The sequence below is a fragment of the Lissotriton vulgaris genome, chromosome 3_1 (assembly GCF_964263255.1).
Source record: "Lissotriton vulgaris chromosome 3_1, aLisVul1.2, whole genome shotgun sequence".
NCBI classification, from domain to species: domain Eukaryota; kingdom Metazoa; phylum Chordata; class Amphibia; order Caudata; family Salamandridae; genus Lissotriton; species Lissotriton vulgaris.
The window spans coordinates 450,014,274-450,033,277 of record NC_141689.1 but is presented as its reverse complement, the minus strand read 5'-3'; the positions used below and the strand labels follow the sequence as shown (position 1 = coordinate 450,033,277).

The 19,004-nt window shown below is 47.1% G+C and overlaps 1 protein-coding gene across 5 annotated transcripts in view; it reads right to left on the bottom strand.

Annotated features, from left to right (window-relative positions):
• The window catches only part of KIF2A (kinesin family member 2A), a 525,241-nt gene that overhangs the window by 427,891 nt on the left and 78,346 nt on the right, over positions 1 to 19,004 (bottom strand). For all 5 annotated transcript variants that reach the window (XM_086960677.1, XM_086960679.1, XM_086960678.1 and 2 more), the window contains exon 2: positions 21 to 115. In XM_086960677.1, coding sequence (XP_086816803.1) covers positions 21 to 115 — 95 coding nt within the window. The remainder of the gene's footprint in view (positions 1 to 20; positions 116 to 19,004) is intronic.

Genomic DNA, 19,004 nt, shown 5'->3' with positions numbered 1-19,004 from the left:
TTAATAAGTATGTGATGTACCTCTTTTCCTTTAGTGTCTCCATTTTCAATCCACTCCACAGTAACACTTTCATTGTCTTCATTTAGAGATGTGACCATAGCTTGATGTATTCGGCCTATGAAAGGAAGAAGGGGATTAAGCAGGTGTAATTTTTTTAGTCCTAATACTACAGCTATACAGTTTACTGAATGTGCACTACACACAAGAATGTGTTAAACACCACCATTTACAATTACATCAAGCATGACAAGGAGAGAAAATAAAACAATTTGTGCATGTTGACAGATAATGTGTAAACAAATGTATGTACAGTAGGAGCTTTGGTTAACAGCTTCTTGGAAAGAGATTTTAGGACTTCCAATGGAAATCGATAATGGAAGAGTCATTATATTAAGGACTTTTAGGCAGTTTTTCATTTTAGTGCCCAGTGGTGCATACACTTGGTGTACGAATTAATGAACTAGTGTATGACATACCGATAGGACCAATGACCAGCACAAGCCATGAGACAAATAACTGCATTTTTTTCTTCACCAATTCCAGACTTCGTGTAAAACAGTGCAGCTAACAGGTCTGACACTGTTACACCTTGATGCAAAGTGGTCGCAACCGATGCCCTCTTCCTCACCTCTTGACTGCAACCCACACCAACGGTGGGCCAAACCCAGCTGCCGTCATAGTGCTGCCTGTTTGCAGCAGGATATGAGAACAAGCAGTTAGAAGAGGAGAGAAGCCTGTCCGCTCTCACAGGCATAAGGAATTAGGAGCATGCAGCCTCCAGAGCACACAAAGCCAAAACACCAGGACTCGCACTCAGTCGTGATGTTCTTCTAGACAATGCTTACCATCAACAATGTGCGGTGTTCTACGGAACTTGTTTAACACCCACGCTTTGGCCATTTTCAATAAGCAAATGGGTCCACTGCATTAACAGAAAGATACTCATTTTGCAGCCGTGTGTTCTGGATAGAGGTTCCCTCCCTAATTAGAATTAAGATGTTGGGCAAACTGAATTGAGATTTAGCACTGTACAGATCCAACTCATTATGGCATGCTGTAGCTCAACTATGTTCATGCCGATGCAAGGTATAAGTAATACACTCCACAATTAGGCAGAAACAAGAAAGGGTTCTTTGTGACCAGCCAATAATAACGAGCACACCGCCCATTAAGAATACAAAGTAGAGACAAATAGTATAGGATACCAAGTACTGTACAACAGGTAGCGCAGAAAGGAGGGAGTTAGGCTTCTGCTACTATTCAGCCTTATTTTAGATCGGCATGGCTAGCCCACCTCTCATTCCTGCCCAGCAGTCACTGTCGAGTGTAGCAGTCCCTGCAACCGCATTTAATGAAAGCTAAAACTCATAGTAAAGAATGCAGTCTCCTGAAAAAACTGTTATGACGATGCATCCCAAATGTAAATAATTACTGGAACCTAAATAAGTACTTAACAGGGCTACCAAGCAAACAAGGTATACATTCGTGAAGCAATACGGCATGGCAATGTGAAAGTAAATGGGGAAAAAAGCCTGTCATGCATTGTGGAAACCATCACACACACACTCATACTAACAGCATTACACGTTCACTTACCATCAAACCTGCACATTACAGTACTTCCATCACACAATATCATAACATACCCCACATAATCCCAAATACATCGAATGGAGTTTCAACATGTGCGTGTGTGCATGTACATACTAATGAGGGTAGTGCCATTAACGATACATCTAACTGGAGTCTGAAAGAATTGGGTCTGTACATGCGCCTGTGTATCATGCTGCTACTAGTCCCCTTCCAGTGCTGTGTCAAAAACGTATTCCTGCGTTGTGTAGGGTTCTGTAGGGGTGTGTGAGGAGCTTCAAGGTGTTTTTTTTGTTGATTGGGAGCCAGTGGTGGTCTCTCAGGTGACTGGTGATGTGGCTGGGGCGGGGGATATTGAGGCGAAGTCTGGCAGAGGTGTTCTGTATGTTCTACAGTTTGAGGAGTTTCTGGGTGATGCCGGTGTAGAGTGCATTGCCATTGTCGAGTCTGCTGCCCATGAGCGCATGGGTGACTGTATTTCTGGACTCGTTCTGGATCCACTATAAGATCTTTTGAAGCAGGTGCAGTGTGTGGAAGCAGGATTAGGCGACAGTAATGATCTAGTGTTTCATGGTGAGCGAGGAGTCCAGGATAATGTGGAGGTTTCTTGCCTGGTTGGTGGGGGGGGGTCCAATATCTGAGGGCCATCCATGAGTCGTCCCAGGTGGATGGAGCACAGGATGAGGACCTCAGTCTTCTCGGAGTTGAGCTTGAGGCAGCTGTCCTTCATCCAGGTGGTGACAGCCTTCATCCTGCTGTGGAAGTTCTTTTTGGCGACTGAAGGTTCGTTGGTAAGGGAAAGGATAAGTAGGGTGTTGTCGGCATAGGAGATAATGTGGAGTCAGTGGTTCCAGACTATGTCTGCGAGCAGGGCCATGTAGATGTTGGAGAGTGGGCCTCTGCTGATCTCGGTGGGTTCAGAGTAGAACAGTGGTAGTTTGACTCTCTGCGTTTGGCCGGTAAGGAAGGAGTGAATCCATTCCAGGGTTTTGTCACAGATGTCATCGCCGTGGAGTCTTGTGCTTAGAGCTTAGTAGGGGATGGTGTCAAAGGCAGCCGAGAGGTCCAGGAGGATGCGGGCTGCAGTTTTGTCTTGGTCGAGGGAGGTGCGGATGTCGTCTGTGGAGGCAAGGAGGGCGGTCTAGGTGCTGTGGTTGCTTCGGAAGCTGGATTGGGAGAGGACAAGAATGTAGTTTGCTTCTATGAACTCTGAAAGTTGGGCATTGATATCCTTCGCAAGACCTTGGCTGGGGAGGGGAGCAGAGAGATGGGTTTGAAGTTCTTGAGGTCCTTCTGCTCAGCAAGGGGTTGATCTCTGCATGTTTCCAGTCTTCAGGAAGGTGGCGTAGTTGATGGTGCTGCAGAGTCCTGGGGCGATGGAGGTGCCGATTCTGTTAAAGAAGTGGTGCGGGCAGGGGACCACGGGTGCTCTGGAGTGGCTGCTCTTCATAATCTTCCAGGTGTTGGCAGCGATGAGGGGAGTCCAACTGAGCAGGGTCTGCTGGGGTCCGGTGTAGTTGGATGCGGCAGTTGCGGGAAGGGTGAGAGGGTCTTGGGTATCGAGGCTGTTGAAGCTGTTGTAGATCTCCTTAATCTTGCATTGGAAGAAGGTGCAGAGATTGTTGCAGAGGTCTTTGGAGGGTGGGATGTCTGCTGTCTCTGTGATGGGTTTGGCAAATTCTTCGACCATGGCAAAAAGTTATTTGCTGTTGAGTGCAATGGCATTGCTCCTTTTTGTAGTGCTGCCTTATTTGTTGTACTAATGAAATATTGGTGTGCTGTGACAACGGTTTTGAGGGTTGAGTGGTCTTCCGGGGTCTTGTTACTTCTCATTCTCTTCTCGAGCCATCTACGCCTTTGTCAACATGAGACAAACTATAAAAAAAACGCTGTAAAAGAGAAAACTTGTGAAATTGAAAAGTTCAGCGCTCGGTTGTGAATTTACCTTCAGATCACGTTTATAAATGAGTTTTCTGGACGCATGACTAGCAGTGTGATGACCTATAATCTCGTAGATGGGTTATCTGTATTGCTACTATGAACGCTTGGAGTTCAGTAATAAAGGTTTCCTTCCAAGCAATTTTAGTTTGGTTAGAATTCTCCCATCACTGTGTAAATATGCCCATCTCAATTGTAATCCCTTGTTTCAGGGGGAATAATCCTCTTTATTTGTGGTATTTGTTTCTAACGTTTTATCAATCATTGTGGTGTGGCAAAGCAGTGGATAGTCAATGTGATCTTTCCAGTGCTGCCTCTACAAAGAGCAAATGCAACAACTAAGTTCAAAAACTTTATTTTGCTAGCTGTAGAACTCTGTGCACTCACTGCTGACCAGTGCTAAAGTGCATGTGCTCTGCATCTAAAATGTGATAACAATTGGTTTATCCCTGATTAGCATATTTGATTTACCTATAATCCCTGGTACAGTGCACTAGATGTGCCCAGTGACTATAAAGCAAATACTACTGGTGGGCATGAGCACTGATTGTGCCCTGATAAGTAGCCCTTTAAACAGGTATCAGGGGTGCCACTGCAGAGTCCATATGTGCAGTTTTAATCTGTGATGTCGACCTAGCAAGTTAACCTACTAGCCAGGCCTAAACCTTTCTTTTTATTACACATACGCCACCGTAGAGTAGGCCCTGTATAGCTCATGGGCAGGGTGTAGTGTATTTAAACGTTCAGACACGTACTTTTAAGTTTTACATGTCCTGGTAATGAATTGATCTTAAATTGGTGCAAGGCATATCTCTCCCACATGATAACATTGTAGCTGCCTTGTATCATTGTGTAGGTTTAGCTTCCAATTGGCTAAAGATAAGAAAAACAAATTTTGTGTCTCAGGCCTCACAATTTAAAAAAACACGTCTTTTAATGAAGTTGGTATTTTAGATTGCAGTTCTGAAAATGCCACTTTTAACAAGTTGATATTATCTTACTTAAATCATTTGGTGACTTCTGCCTGTCTCTGGAACATGCAACTGGGGTGGATGACAGCTGGCTTCCTGCATTCCCTCTAGACAGCCACACTCAAAGAAAGGGTAAGTGTGCCTGAATGGTAATCTGCATGTTGATGGTTCTGCCTGTGCAGGGGGAGGGGCTGGCACTTCTACCTTAAAGGGTTGTATCCTGTCCTGACACAAAGGGTGGCATACCCACTGTAGTGAGTCTGCAGCCAGGGCAGGGAAGAGGATTTCTTTTTTTAAGTTTCCCTACTTCAAAGCTAAAATGGGTATACAAACTCTTTATTTCGGTAAAATACCATAAGAGAAACAAAAATACAAGATAAACATCGCCCATGACGATAAAGGGATAGGGCAAAACATATGGTGTAGGAGTACTGGAACTCTGACACCATGTACTCGGAACACTGCTGGAACTAAAGACATTCTGCCAGGAAGAAGAGCTGTTGTGTTGGCCTGCTGCCCGCTGCTTCTTGCCTGAAAGTGAGGCAGACAGGACCTGCTCTTTACATCCTAAGCTCTTAGGTTTCTCCAAGGGCTTGCTGGCTTGCCTCCTGTTAATAAAGTCTCAGGGATATCAAATGTTCTTTTTTCAACTTCATCCAAGCACCTGGACTCTACATGCCCTAAGTCTTGCTCAGCCAAGTGGTACCATTCCAATCCAGGGCCCCTGGATGGGAGTTAAAGGTGCTGCATTTGCCAGAACTCGCTTCAATATCTCTGCGTCAATCGGGCCCCAACGCAGGATCGACATATCACCGCTGATGTGAGGTCTGGACCCAGTGTACTGCACTCAGCACCACTGCAGTGCCTCCGGAATCAGAGCTTCAAGGATCAACATATCACCACCAGAACGTGGAGAAATTCAACACATTGTCCCCAGTGTGGAGGAACCCAGCACATCACAGTCGCCTTCCTGACACTGCATTTCATCCACTAAACGGAAGCCTCGCCACTACTGTATTTCGTTCTGACAAGACTTTGCTCAGTGGGTCCTATAACCAGAATGTGCTCTGTCGCAGGCAGCCTGAACTCTTGACTTTGCCACTGTCTCGAGCGACCTACAGTACCCCCAAAACGCTATTTGCTTCTAAGTGCTATTTCCACTCATTCTTTAAAAAAATAAAATCATATCTGACTTGTACTTATTGGATTTTTGTCCTTCTGGCCTTGTTTATTTCAAAATATAATAATTTATTTTTCTAAACTGGTGTGTGAGTGAGTGTGAGGGTGAGTGGGGGAGAGAGAGCGTGTGCATCAGTCAAGCTAGCAGAGGGTGAGCACAAGCTTTACCTTTTTGTGTCCCTCGTTTAGCCGGACTAGGATTGTGGTTTCAGCTTGGACAGGCCGCGTACCTCTGCCTACCAGATACTCAATGTCTAACTAGGTAATACTACCACAACCAGAAGCAATTCTAAACTGCATAATCTAAGTGCTAACAAGCACTTGTGACAAGAAATTTCAAGCAGGGACACAGTCATATTGAAATTTAAGAAAGGCTGCAATAGTTGTAAAAATTTTAATCTACAATGATGATTTTCAAAGCAGAGTAAATCTAAAACAGAGGCAAGTATAATATAAATGGTCTTAAAGAGTAGGATTGAACACATTTTAATGTAACACAGGTTTACTAATAATCACAATATAGGACTGGATTGAAGGTGTAGTCCATATGGCAACAGTGTTTACAGCACACAGCAGTTAAAGCAAACATATTTTAAAAAAATACATATATGAGAATGCTGCATGTTAGCTGGTCTATTGCCATCAAGAATCATTTGTTCAGGTCTGCAGAAAATTAAGTGCTCATCCTTTCTGGTGGATGTAAATTAGACAATAGGCTTAGAAGTACCACCGTGAAACTAGAAATAAATCTATTTTCAGCACATACATATCTAGATCATCAATGCAAAATGTGATCAGCAGAAGTCTTTAAATCAGGGTGAAAATTTCAGTTTTCTTGCATTCCTTAAATATGAAGCTGCTTAAAAAGGAAGTAAGAACGTATAAAATGGGTTTTAGTACAGTTAATGTAATTCTTTGCAACAATCAGTTTCACAGCCCAATCTCATCGACGGATCGTCGTCAGATCTAATCACATTGTAATTAACAAGTTGTACCCCAAGCTCACTAAGAAGTTGCTCTCGGGGAGAAGCCACTCGAGTGTTGCTATAACAAATGAGTGCATCGGTTGCGCAGCCTGAATAGGTTTTGCAACACGAGGAGATCCGTTGCCAAGTTACCTATCAACAAGAAAGGCTGATGTCATGTTTGGCTACAAAATGCCTTGAAGACCCGAGAACCAGACAAGCAGGTTTGCTCTACGTGTATTGTGAAGCCTCAGTACACATTTCATGAAAACGCCCCATCTTAGCCCTAAATAATGTCTACATTACTATCAAGAAATAATCCGAACACAATATATCATTTCTGAAACTGAGATACTGTAACTTCCGCAGGGAAGCTCAACACGGAAACAATTGCACGACATTTGAGGCAGGCAAACAGTGCGAGAGTTTCAACACAGACAAGTGTGGGGATTTTAGGGGGGCCGGGAGGGTAATCTGCATTTTCACATATACCCATGGTCCGGCGCACAAATTGTGATGCTTACTGCAGAAGAACAGCAGCGTATATTCGCGAAAAAACATGTAAGGAGTCAAGTATAAACAAAGAATTGTCTGCGTGCGCTCCGACACAGGGACTTTGCTGTATTCTTAATATACAGCAACATGTTAACACGGGTATCGTACAAATACTTATAATAGATACACGGTCACTTGAAACCCAGTGCCCACACTTATCTCATGACAAGGCTTAAGCTTAGAAGTTTAGAAAACCCCTTCAGTACGAATACCCAACTTAAACAGCGCTACATCGTGGAGTCTAAAAATAAACAGGGCGGGGCGTAGAAAGAGCTTTTTTTACCTTGCTATTGGGAACATTACAAGTAAATACAAATATCTCCTTCCAAAAATTACCGAACGTCCTGAAGCATCGTTTATACTGCAAAGGGAAAATGGTAGTACAGGGAGTAATCCGATGTGTTTTAAAGTCCGCTTAAGTGCAATTAGCTATCGCTTCGCAATAAACAAAATCTTCATGATAATTTGATACACTTAGGTTAAGATATCCCATCTATTCGGCTTAGCGGACTTCAAGCAAAGCAAACATGAGCAGAGCCAGGGGCGTAGGAGACACTTAATTTCTGGGGGGGACAGGGACAACCTTTTGGACTTTCCAGTGTCCCGATACAAATCGACCATTGTCTGGAACCGTACACTCCGTTAAAAGAATACAATTGCATCGTTTTGTAGTGAAACATTGATAAAGGCAGGCATGTAGTCACAGTTTGCAAGTATGCTTCGATTCACAAAGTAATTAGACCAAATGAAGATTACTCTAAGGCCCAAGAGAAAGGTGGGGAGAAATCTAAAGAAAAGAGTCTTCTGAAGGTCCTCAAAAATCTTTCTCTGGGGGTAGGTCCCATTCCGTTTCCTACTCTAACAAGAACCTTGGTGCTATTTGTGTAAGGAAAACCGTAAAAGAACAAAGATGCCAATTGCTCTAAGTCTAGCACCAATACTGCTACTACTACTCCTAAACCTCCTAGTGCCACTAGCAATAGCAATGGTTGTAGTAGGGCCCCCAAGAGTTTAGCTGGGTTAACCTTGTGTACTAAAGTGGGTTCTGGCCTAGTCAGGACACCCACTCAGGCTGTTTTAGTCTGTGATGGTGGCACTGAGCTCCCGACCCTTATTCTAAGTCCCACTAACTTGGGCAAATACAGACAACAGCCTCTCATCAATGGTCAGGAAGCTGTGGCATACAGGGGCCAGTGTGACTGTGGTGACAGAAAAACTTGTGTTTACCAAGCAGATTCTACTTAGACAGATTTACCAAGTGACCGATGCTAACAATACCAGGACAGATGATTCCATGGCAGATGTCTTTCACAGCTGGGGAGGGGTAACTGACCCAAAGAGAGTTGTGGCATCCCGCAACCTACCTGTGGACTTTCTACTGGGCAATCATTTGGAAACATCAGACTGGTGTGAAGTGGAGTTCAGGACTCCTGTAGAAATGATGGGAATTTCAGCCAGTGTCTTTGCTGTCTCTAGGGCTGAGGCCAAGAAGTTAGGCACTGAAGGAGCCCTGGATCCTGAAGAAACAGACCAACCAGCTCCCAAGAGAAGGAGCAAGAAGGATAACGATGTATCCTCCTCTCAGACCTACAATGAGAATCAGCCTCCTCAGGGAGATGATCTCAGTATTTGTGAAGGAACTGTACCAGAGGAGATTGGGCCTGACAAGGCAGAGAAACTGGGGCCAGGGGTCCTTCGAGGGAAGACCAGTCTGGAGCAGAAGGCCTGCCCCTCTCTTGAACATCTCAGACATCAAGCTGCTGCTGAGGAAGCAGGACATTTCAGAATGGTCACACATGACTTATCAGGAATAAGGGCTCCTGTTTTCTGTAAGTAGAGACCGCAAGCCTGGTGCAACCAGGAGGTTGGTCATACCTATGAAGTTCAGGGTTTCTTATTGACCCTGGCACACAACATTCCCCCTGCAGAACATCTTGGGCAAAGCAAGACTTGGTGCAGGCTTGTCCCTTACTTTCATTGGCCCCACATGTCTGAGGACACCAGGAGGTTTTGTCAGTCCTGTGTCACCTGCCAAGCCAGTGGTAAGTCAGGTAGCACTACAAAGGCCCCCTTAATCCCTCTGCCAGTGGTTAGGGTTCCCTTTGAGAGGGTAGGGATATGCGTTGCAGGTCCCTTAAACCCTCCAACAGCATCTGGACATAGTTTTATCTTAGTAGTGGTAGACCATGTCACTAGATATCCAGAGGCTAGTCCCCTTAGGACCACTACAGCTCCTGTAGTGGCCAGGGCACTCCTGGGAATCTTTTTCAGAGTTGGGTTCCCTAAGGAGGTATTGTCAGACAGAAGTACTAACTTCCTGTCTAGCTACATCACTGCTATGTTGAAAGAGTGTGGTATGAACTATGTTTGCCACACCCTATCATCCACAGGGCAATGGGGTTGTTGAAAGGTTCAACAAGACCCTCAAAGGTATGATCATGGGACTCCTAGAAAAGCTGATGGGAAAATGGAATGTCTTACTACCGTGCCTTCTCTTTCCCTACTGAGAGGTTCCTCCGAAGGGGTGGGCTACATCCCATTTGAACTTCTGTTTGGAAAATACAGTTAGGGGTCCATTATGTATGGTCAAAGAAGGATGGGAGCAACCTCTCAAGCCTCCTAAACAGGACATAGCAGACTATGTTCTGGGTCTGCGTTCACACATGGCTGAGCATATGAAGGCGGCCAGCAAAACCATTGAGGCCAGCCAGGAGCTTTAGAAAGCTTGCCATGACCAAAAGGCTGTCCTTACTGTTTACTGGCCAGGACAGAAAGTGTGGGTGTTGGGGTCTGTGGTCCCAGCCGCTCTCTAGGACAAGTGGAGTGGCCCCAAGTTGACCTAGGTACTCCAAGAAGTCACCACAGGGTACTTCATGTGATTCGCTCGAAATCTTTTGTTAACAGGGCTGGCCTGAGCTTGCTCATGGCCACTGATGAGAGACAGGAGGAAGTGATCTTCTCCCTAATCTTCTCCTCTCAGGACCCTGACGACTGATCATTTGAAGGAGTATCCTTGGCAGACAGCATCACTGATCAACAGCAAGCTAATTGTAGACAGGTTCTCCGTTTTCTGGTCTCTTTTCTCTGACACCCAGTCAAACCACCTGGTGTACCCATGAAGGTGATAGCATGCCTGTGAAGAGTAAAATGTACAGACAGCCTGACCTTGTCAGAGACTGCATCAGGACAGAGGTTCAAAAGATGCCTGAGTTGGGAGTCATTGAAGCTTCAGATAGCCCTTGGGCTAGTCTTGTAGTCCTTGTACCCAAATCTCACAGCTAGCATGGTAAGAAAGAAATTAGTTTTGGTGATGACTATAGAGGTCTCAATGCAGTCACTAGGGCTAATGCCCATCCAATTCCACGGGCAAATTAACTGATTGATACTTTGGCCCCTGCCAAATATCTCAGTACATTTGACCTGACTACTGTTTATTTTCAAATCAGACTCAATGAGGATGTCAAACCTAAAACAGCATTTTCAACCCCCAGTGGACATTATCAATTTATGGGGATGACTTTTGGTTTCAAAAATGCACCTAACACATTTCAGAGGCTGGTGAATAAAGTCTTAACAGGTCTGGAAGCTTATAGTGCAGCATATCTAGCATTTAGCTGTCAGAAGGCATTTCATAACCTGAAGCAAGCATTGTGCTCTGCTCCAATTCTGCAAAGTCTAGACTACTTCAAACCATTCATTGTCCATACTGATGCCTCTGAGATAGGGATATGGATAGGTGCAGTATTGTCACTGTTTAATGCAGAGGGCCAGGGTCAACCAGTAGATTTTATAAGCAGAAAGATGACCCCCAGGGAGAAGCATTGATCAGCTTCTGAGAAAGAGACCTGTGCTGCGGTCAGGACCTTGAAGAATGTAAATGTAAATGTAAATGTATTTGAGCTTATATAGCGCACAGCTACCCACAAAGGGTTTCCCGGCGCTTGCTTAGGGAACCCGTCCTGGTATTCCCCTGTGAGATAACCCCAGCAGGGTATCCACAAGGTGAAAGCCAGGCATCCCGCCGCGAGGGGCCGTTGTGGAGATTAAGCAAGCTATTGCCCAGAGTCGCAGAGTGTGAACCCGTGAGTCGAGAAGGCACCGGAGCGAGAATTATCGAGTCCGTGGAATTTTTGAGCCCAAGACCCGCCGAGGCAGGGAATTGAACCCTGGTCCAGGGCCGATCTCAGCTTCCGGGTCTGCCGCCTCTAACCCCTGAGCCACAGTTGAGGCCATACCGGTTTGGCACTCACTTCATTGTTCAGACAGACCATAAGCCCCTCTTATGGCTTAAACAGATGAAGGGTGAAAAACTCAAACTTCTGAGGTAGTCCATTTCCCTACAGGGGATGGACTTTTCAGAGGAACATAGACTTGGGAGTAACCATGCCAACAAAGATGGACTTTCCAGATATTTCAACTAAGACAAAGAAGCCTCGAATGGGCATGGTTAGCCTCATCTTTACGTTTGGGGCGGGGGTGTAGGAAAGTAGGATCTGCTTTCATGGTTACCCCCAATTTTTTCCTGGGGTCAGTTTGTTTTGACTGTAGTCTGCTGGGAACCTACTAATCAGTACGCCAGCAACTGTGCTCTATGCCCTAAATTGGGTCTGGTAAGTACTTTGGTACATCCATAATTGGCTACTGGTGTAACATTATACGTTGCTAGTATATGCCACAAAGGTATGCAGCATGTTTTTTGCCACCAGTGGGAGTCCACTTAAACTTGACTACAGGCCTGCCATTACAGCCTGTGTGAGATGGTGCTTGCACCTCTTACAACAGATTTAAGTTCCTTATATCTGCGGTCACTGCACTTAAAAACTATGTCACTCCTATGGTAGGCAGGATGCTTGGTTACAAATGTGAGGGTGCCCCTACATGAGCAGGACACCTCTACAGGCCCCGGAGTTGATTCTTCAGGCTTTGTAAGAGCGATCAGCCATTTTAAGGTGTATAGTGGACATCAGTTATAATGAGATGTCTAACTAAATAATGGCTGCACTGGACCTGGTCATGTTTTGTATCAAACGTGTTGGAATCATACCCCAACACTGACTCTGGTGCTAGAAGAATGATCCCAAGTACTGGGGGCTCCTTAGATGACCCCTTTGTACTCCAAGTAACAGCCTTTCAGGGTCTGCCAGCAACCTAGTGTTGCCGACCACAGACACGATTCTGCCCTCCTGCTACTGAGCTCAACTTAAGCAAGGGAAGGTAGAACAATAGGTTTCCTGTCACAGGGAGGTGTGACCACCTCCCAGACAGGACTTATTATATTGGGCTGGGGTAGGGGCGCTTGCCAGTGGCACCAGACTACTTTGAAGGCCCAAAATTGGGCCTGTCTTGCATACTTCTGTTTGAGACAGTTCCGGAACCCCTGGTTTCCACTTTGGCACGAAAATTGACAAAGAAAAGGGGAGTATCCTCCCCTCTGTCTAGCCCCGCCTCTGGGAGGGACCCCAAAGTCGTTGCAACCCTTTCCCTAGGGTACTTAAGGGCTCCCCCGTGGGTAGGTCCTCAGATTCTTCTTGGAACAAGACTCGCCTTTGAAACCAAGACACTGTTCTATCGTTTGGGCACTTGGACTTCGCCGAACTTGGACTGGACCCGAGACTGCATCAAGGAAGGCTCCTGTTGTTCCTGGTCCCTCTGTTCTTCAAGTCTTCTGCGTAGTCTGTGTTTGTGCATCACTAAAGTCCTCCAGAAGGCCTGTGGGCATCAAGGACATCCGAAGTATTCTCCCTTGCCACTCCCCTGCATCTGAAGGCACTGCAACAAAGCTGACCGGTCTGCTGCTCCTGTCATCCAATGGACTTCACGTGGCCCAGCAAAACAGGTTCTGATTCTACAGCCCCTAGAGGCCTGAACTGTCATCTCTGCAATTTTGAGGACAGTATATCTCATCGAAGCCGCTGGGACCACTCATGTGCACTGCAATGAATTGCTGTTGCCAAGGCTTGTTGGCGCTGCACTCCAGGGATATTTGGGCTACCAGACCCTTCAGAACCTCATCCCTCAAATATCAGCATCCTCACTGCATCCTCTGCACTGTGGGCCTCCATCTTTTGTGAGCTGCCTGAAGTCCTCTTGTGACTCCTGTGCCTTCGGCATGTGGGTCCTCTTGAGGGTCTTCCTTTGCTTCAGTGGGCTCCCCTGCTTGCTCAGGCCCTGCTCTGACTCTCCTGCACTTGGTGAGTCGCTTGGATCTTACTGGTCCCAATGTTTGCATCTGTTTGCTTTCCATGCCATTTGCGGCTACCAAGGCTTGTTGGTCCTCCTGCTAGACACCGACCACCTGAACACCGACACCCAATATGGGACAGCTCGTGCATGCCTCCTGGTCTGCCTCAGCATCTCCTGCTCCTCGCAGCTGCAGCAGCACGGTCACCGTCTTCACTTTTGAACCTCCCAACATCGGTGGGGAATGTGCTTCCATGCCTCCTGGTCACTTCAGAGTGGGATAGACTCTATCCCCTCTGCTTGCAGGTTCTTTTCTTCAAGAATCCATTCTTGGATTCCACTGGACACATTCACATGCTTCTTCAGAGGCATCTTCTTTGAAGTCTTCCTTTGTCATCTATGGTAGGTTTCGACGTCAATTCACCCCTATGCACCTGGCTTCCCTGGTGAAGTTAACCTGGTTCCTGGGGCATCCATGGGTGGGATTACTTCTAAAGTGTTTTTTCGGGTCCTCTGGGAAGGGTTCTCCTTCTGTAAAACTGCAACCGCAACTTCTCCATTGGCGTCCATCAGGCATGCAGCTGTGTTTCTACTCTGCACACAGCCCCTTGGGGTTCCTGGGTACTTACATTGGGTAGTTCCTTGTGTTCCCATCTCCTATGAGTTTTCTGGTCCAAGTCCCATTCTCCTTGAAGTTTGCATTGCACTTTCTTCGCATATGGTTTGGTCTTCCCCTGAACACCAGTGTATATTTGTGCTACTTACCTAATCATTTTGAAGTATTCTTGTGTGTATTGTTGATATCTCTGGGTAGAAGATATACCAATGTTTTAGTGATTGTGTTGCATAATAAAAAGCCTTTGTTTATAAACATTGTGTGGTTCTTTTTCATCTAATCTACACTGTTAATTAAATGTGGTAACACAAGCTGCTTTACACTCCTTCAAGATAAGTCTGAAGGCTTCTCTCCACAGCTACCACTTTGAGAGCTTTATATGGGTATCAAAGACCACTAAAATCACCATACGGGTTGCCTGTATTAGTGCAAGGTGCATCTTTCCTGAGAATGTGCAATGTGCCCCTTATCCTAAGCCAGCCTCCCACAACCGCCAACATCACCTCTCTAATATACTTCTCCCAAAAGGGCACAAGTCCTAAAAAAAAAGAAGTGGGGCACTAACCAAGCTAGGCAGTATGTAAGAGACATCACAGTGCATGACATCGCACGTGACATCACAACACATGAACTCACTGGAAATGATATCACAAAAAATAACATCAGATTCTAAGACCTCGCATATGTTAAGCAGGTCTATCATGAGTACATTTGAGCGCATTACAATATTTAACAAATTAGAGTTTGCGTCGAAGTTGTGCCAAAAAGTGATGCAACCCTGGTGCAAGGACTAGACCTTCACTTATACATTTATTTATTAAAACTCTGCAAGAAAGAAATTGTCAATAAGGAGAAACATGGCTGTATGTCTGTTCTGCTTAATTGGTTAGAAATTCTGCATTGTAAAATATCTTATGGGGTTAAGGCACCTGGTGCAGTGCTCTTTATGTACCCAGTAAATCTCAGGAAATAATGATAATAATGGTAAGATAACTCTGGAGGTGAATGCTCTTGCTGGAGAGAGAGTTGTTTTGTCTAGTCTCAGTTTTGAATCAATGTAGCGTAGAGGGTTAATATGTCTCACGCAAAGCACATAATGTGATATACAGATGATGAATATTTCTTTCATGGGTTATTATTTTTAACACAGATATCCTTTATTTATGTGCAGTTCATGAATTGTAATCCTTATAATACAGCACAACGAATTATGAAGGAAAGGACATGTGACTCCTACACCTTGTAACCCTCACTATCTTATGTAACACATCCTGTAAATTGATTTACACACATATGGTTTATTGTGAATATATCATATATATGTGTGATTTAAAGCGCTCCAACAGCCTGGATTGGGTTGAGTAGCACTATAAAAGAAATAAGACAAAATAGTGGTGTTTAAATAGTTATTTGTGTAAATATTAGGACAGACCAGCACATTGACACAACATAATGCAAGATAGCTTAGTGTTTGATGCTAATTGTTCTCATGTTCCAGAGAAAGGTTCAACTGCTCAAAATAAACATTCCAACAAAACATTAGGCTTTGAGTGGCTGAATTGCTCAGTGTGAAACAGTCAAATGAGGTAGGGTCTGGGCTGAAGATGGACAGTATGCAGTCCGCCAGGGCCGACTTTAGGGTGGTGCGACCGGTGCCACTGTACCAGGCACAAAGCTCAGGGGGTGTCATTTGCCTCTGACCAAAATGCATGCACTGTCCTCTTCCATTTCCACAACATCGTGAAAATAGAAGATGGACAAATGCGCTCACGTGGTTGCAGACGGATGTACACGGACAATAAGTATGACCCTCTGAGGATGCTTCCTCTGCCGCTGCACATGCAGCAAGCGCTGCTGCTGGGCCCCGAGTCCACCACTGTGCCAGTGCTTGTGCTGTGTAATAACAGCTAGTTTAAGCAGCCGTGCACCCTCGGGCTTCTGACAACAAGCCCCGAGGGCCCTCGCAGGGGCAACCCTCAGATAAAGGAGAGGAACATCACTGGCCTTCACTCGCGTGTCCATCACAGGAAATTGAGGCAAAGCACTGTGGCTGAAAACACAGCTCTTGTCTTTTGGTATGTACAAACCTTCCTTGTCTCGCCGTTTTTCATGCCTTTATGTTGTATTGTGAACAGTCTGCTTTTTTTTTTTTTTTTTTTTAAATATATTTTTATTGCAGGAATTAGTAAATCGTTACAAAATTGACCAGCATTATATCACAAGCAATATCAGCGAAATACAACCCTCTGTCCCCGCCCCGTAAGTTCCGTACACAGCCACCCGGCCCACAACCCTGGGGTCGGGCGGCGAAATTCAATGGGGGCTCAGAGGGATGTCAGAGCTGGTCCGGATGAACCACTGTCCGTCATCTGCTTTTCCAAACAAGCCTATAAACCCAAAAGAAAAACCCCCACCCTCAAAATACTACTAACCAATGTAAACCCCACCCAACCCCGCCATCAGCGCCTGGGAACAACCGCAACAGGATCTGCTATGGGACCCACGGGGAAAGCAACAGGACTAATAGTGCAAATGTTTATCGGGACGAGTCGCTTCTTCATCTTCAGAGTCGCTGGGGGCGCAATAATCCCTGAGGGCCTGCACTAACATTTCCCACTCCAACGCTGCCTCCTGCGCCTTCTCATTACGCTGCCTCCAAGCCAGTTGGTATCTCAGTGTGCTCTCCCCCGCCGCCCACTTCAAGAGCTCGCTGTGCCATCGGCTTCCTGTCGGACCAGCTCGTGCCTTCCAGTTCCTGGTCACCTCTCGCTTAGCAAGGAGGAGCCCTAGGTCTATAAATTTGCTGGAAATTTTATTCTTGGGGGTATGAGGGAACCAGTGTAGGAGTCCCACCGCCGCATCAAATGATAAGGATCTCCCCGTCACCTCCTCCAGGGTCTTCCCCACTTCCACCCAGTAGGATGATAATCCCGGGCAGGCCCATAACATGTGGAGGAGGTCCGCCTCCTGAGCTGGGCACCTAGGGCAATCCGCCGAATTAGTGGCAAAATATCGTTTAATTTTCACTGGGGTCAGATATGCTCTATGGAGAACGTAATAGTGGACCAGCTGAAAACGGGCGTGGCGTGTGCCCTTCCAGGCTCGCCGCACCAACTGGGACCAGGTCGTCTCCGGGATCTCCCTACCAATGTCCTCCTCCCAGCGGTTTCTCAAAGTAGTGAGAGGAGCCAACCCTTCGTTGATCAATCTACCGTAAAGGCAAGTGACCGCCTTCACCGTGCCCGCAGACATCATCACGTATTGGCACACCGGAGATAAGGCGGGTTCCTCCTGCCCGCTCTTCCAGTGTGCCTGGATCGCTCGGACAATGGCCGAGTGCAACAGGAAGTCACCACGGGGGATCTCGAAGCGGTCAATAAGATCCTGGAAGGGCAAGAGCGCCCCGTCCTCATACAGATCCCCAACTAACTGTAAGCCGGCGTCCTCCCAGGCCGCCAATCGTGACCAATCGCCTCCATGGGGGAGGGCCGTCAGCATCCCCAAAGGTATTTCGGGCGCATACGGTGTTCTCAGATGGCCTCGGGCGTGAGCCCGATTCCAACACAGGCGGACGGTCCGCTCCTCCAGCGACAAATCCCGTAGGGCCAAACGTTGTCGCAGCGCTATGAAGGAGAGAACATGCCTGGCCATGCCCGTCCCCCTTCTGTCTTCCGGGCCCCGGAATTCCCGGGCGATCTCCTGGGTGAAGGTCTGGAGCTGCGCCGCCAGATAATACTTTTCAAAGTCCGGCACCGCAAGCCCCCCCTCATCTTTCGGCCTCATCAGGGTCTTGAGGGCCACCCGACGGCGGCCCGAGCCCCAGAGGAATCCGACCATCATAGATCGTAATAGTCGAAATGTGGCCGGTGGGACCCAGATCGGTAGTGTCCGGAAATAATATAATAGCCGGGGAAGCGCCACCATTTTAAGCAGAGCGATCCGTCCCGCCACCGAGAGCGGCAGCGTGGCCCAGAAGTCCATGCAGCCTCGAAGTGCTCGAGTGCTGCGGGCAATGTTCCCATCCAGGAGGTCGGATGGGTCGTGATAGACGAATACCCCCAGGTACTTAAAGCAGTCGGGTTCCCATCTAATCTCCCTACTTAAAGTAGGGGCGGGGGCACCCTTACGAACCGGGAAAAGACATGTCTTGGACCAATTCACCCGGAGGCCCGAAACCTCCCCAAACTCCGTGAGCGCCGTCGCCGCTCCCTGTAAAGCGTCGAGCGGGTCCTCTAGGAAGAACAACAGGTCGTCTGCATACAGCGAAACGTAGTGCGGGCCCGCAGGCGTCCACAGGCCCGTATAGTGGGCTCCCGATCGAAGATGCAGCGCGAGTGGTTCCACCGCCAGCGCAAAGAGAAGTGGGGACAACGAACACCCCTGCCTCGTGCCTCGTTCTACCGGATATTGTGAGGAAATCAGTGGTCCCGCCCGGACCCTGGCCGATGCAGAGGCATAGAGAACCGCGGTCCATCTGATGAAGCCCTCACCGAGGCCGAATCTCCGCAGCACCGTGCAAAGGTAGTCCCACTCCAGGCTATCAAAAGCCTTCTCTAGGTCCACCGATAAGACAACCGGGGACGGGGCATCCACAAACGGTTCCCCTAGCAAGCGGAACAACCTGCGAATGTTCATAGTCGTGTTACGCCTTGGGATAAAACCTGCTTGGTCCTCATGCACCAGGGAACTCATGTGTCCCAGCAGCCTCGAGGCCAAGATACTGCTCAGTATTTTATAGTCCACCGTCAGCATCGATAAGGGACGGTAAGACCCCGGGTCGGACGAGTCCCTCCCTGGTTTGAGGAGAGGAACCACCAACGCCTCACACATCGAGCTCGGGAGCCGCCCCAGCCTCTTCGCCTCTCTGTAAACCACCAATAACCTAGGGGCTAGGAGGTCAGCATAAGCTGCATAAAACTCCACGGGCAGGCCGTCCAGGCCCGGGGTCTTATTTCTCGCCATCCGTTTAATGGCACCGCGGATCTCCCCCAATTCTATGTCGGACCCCAG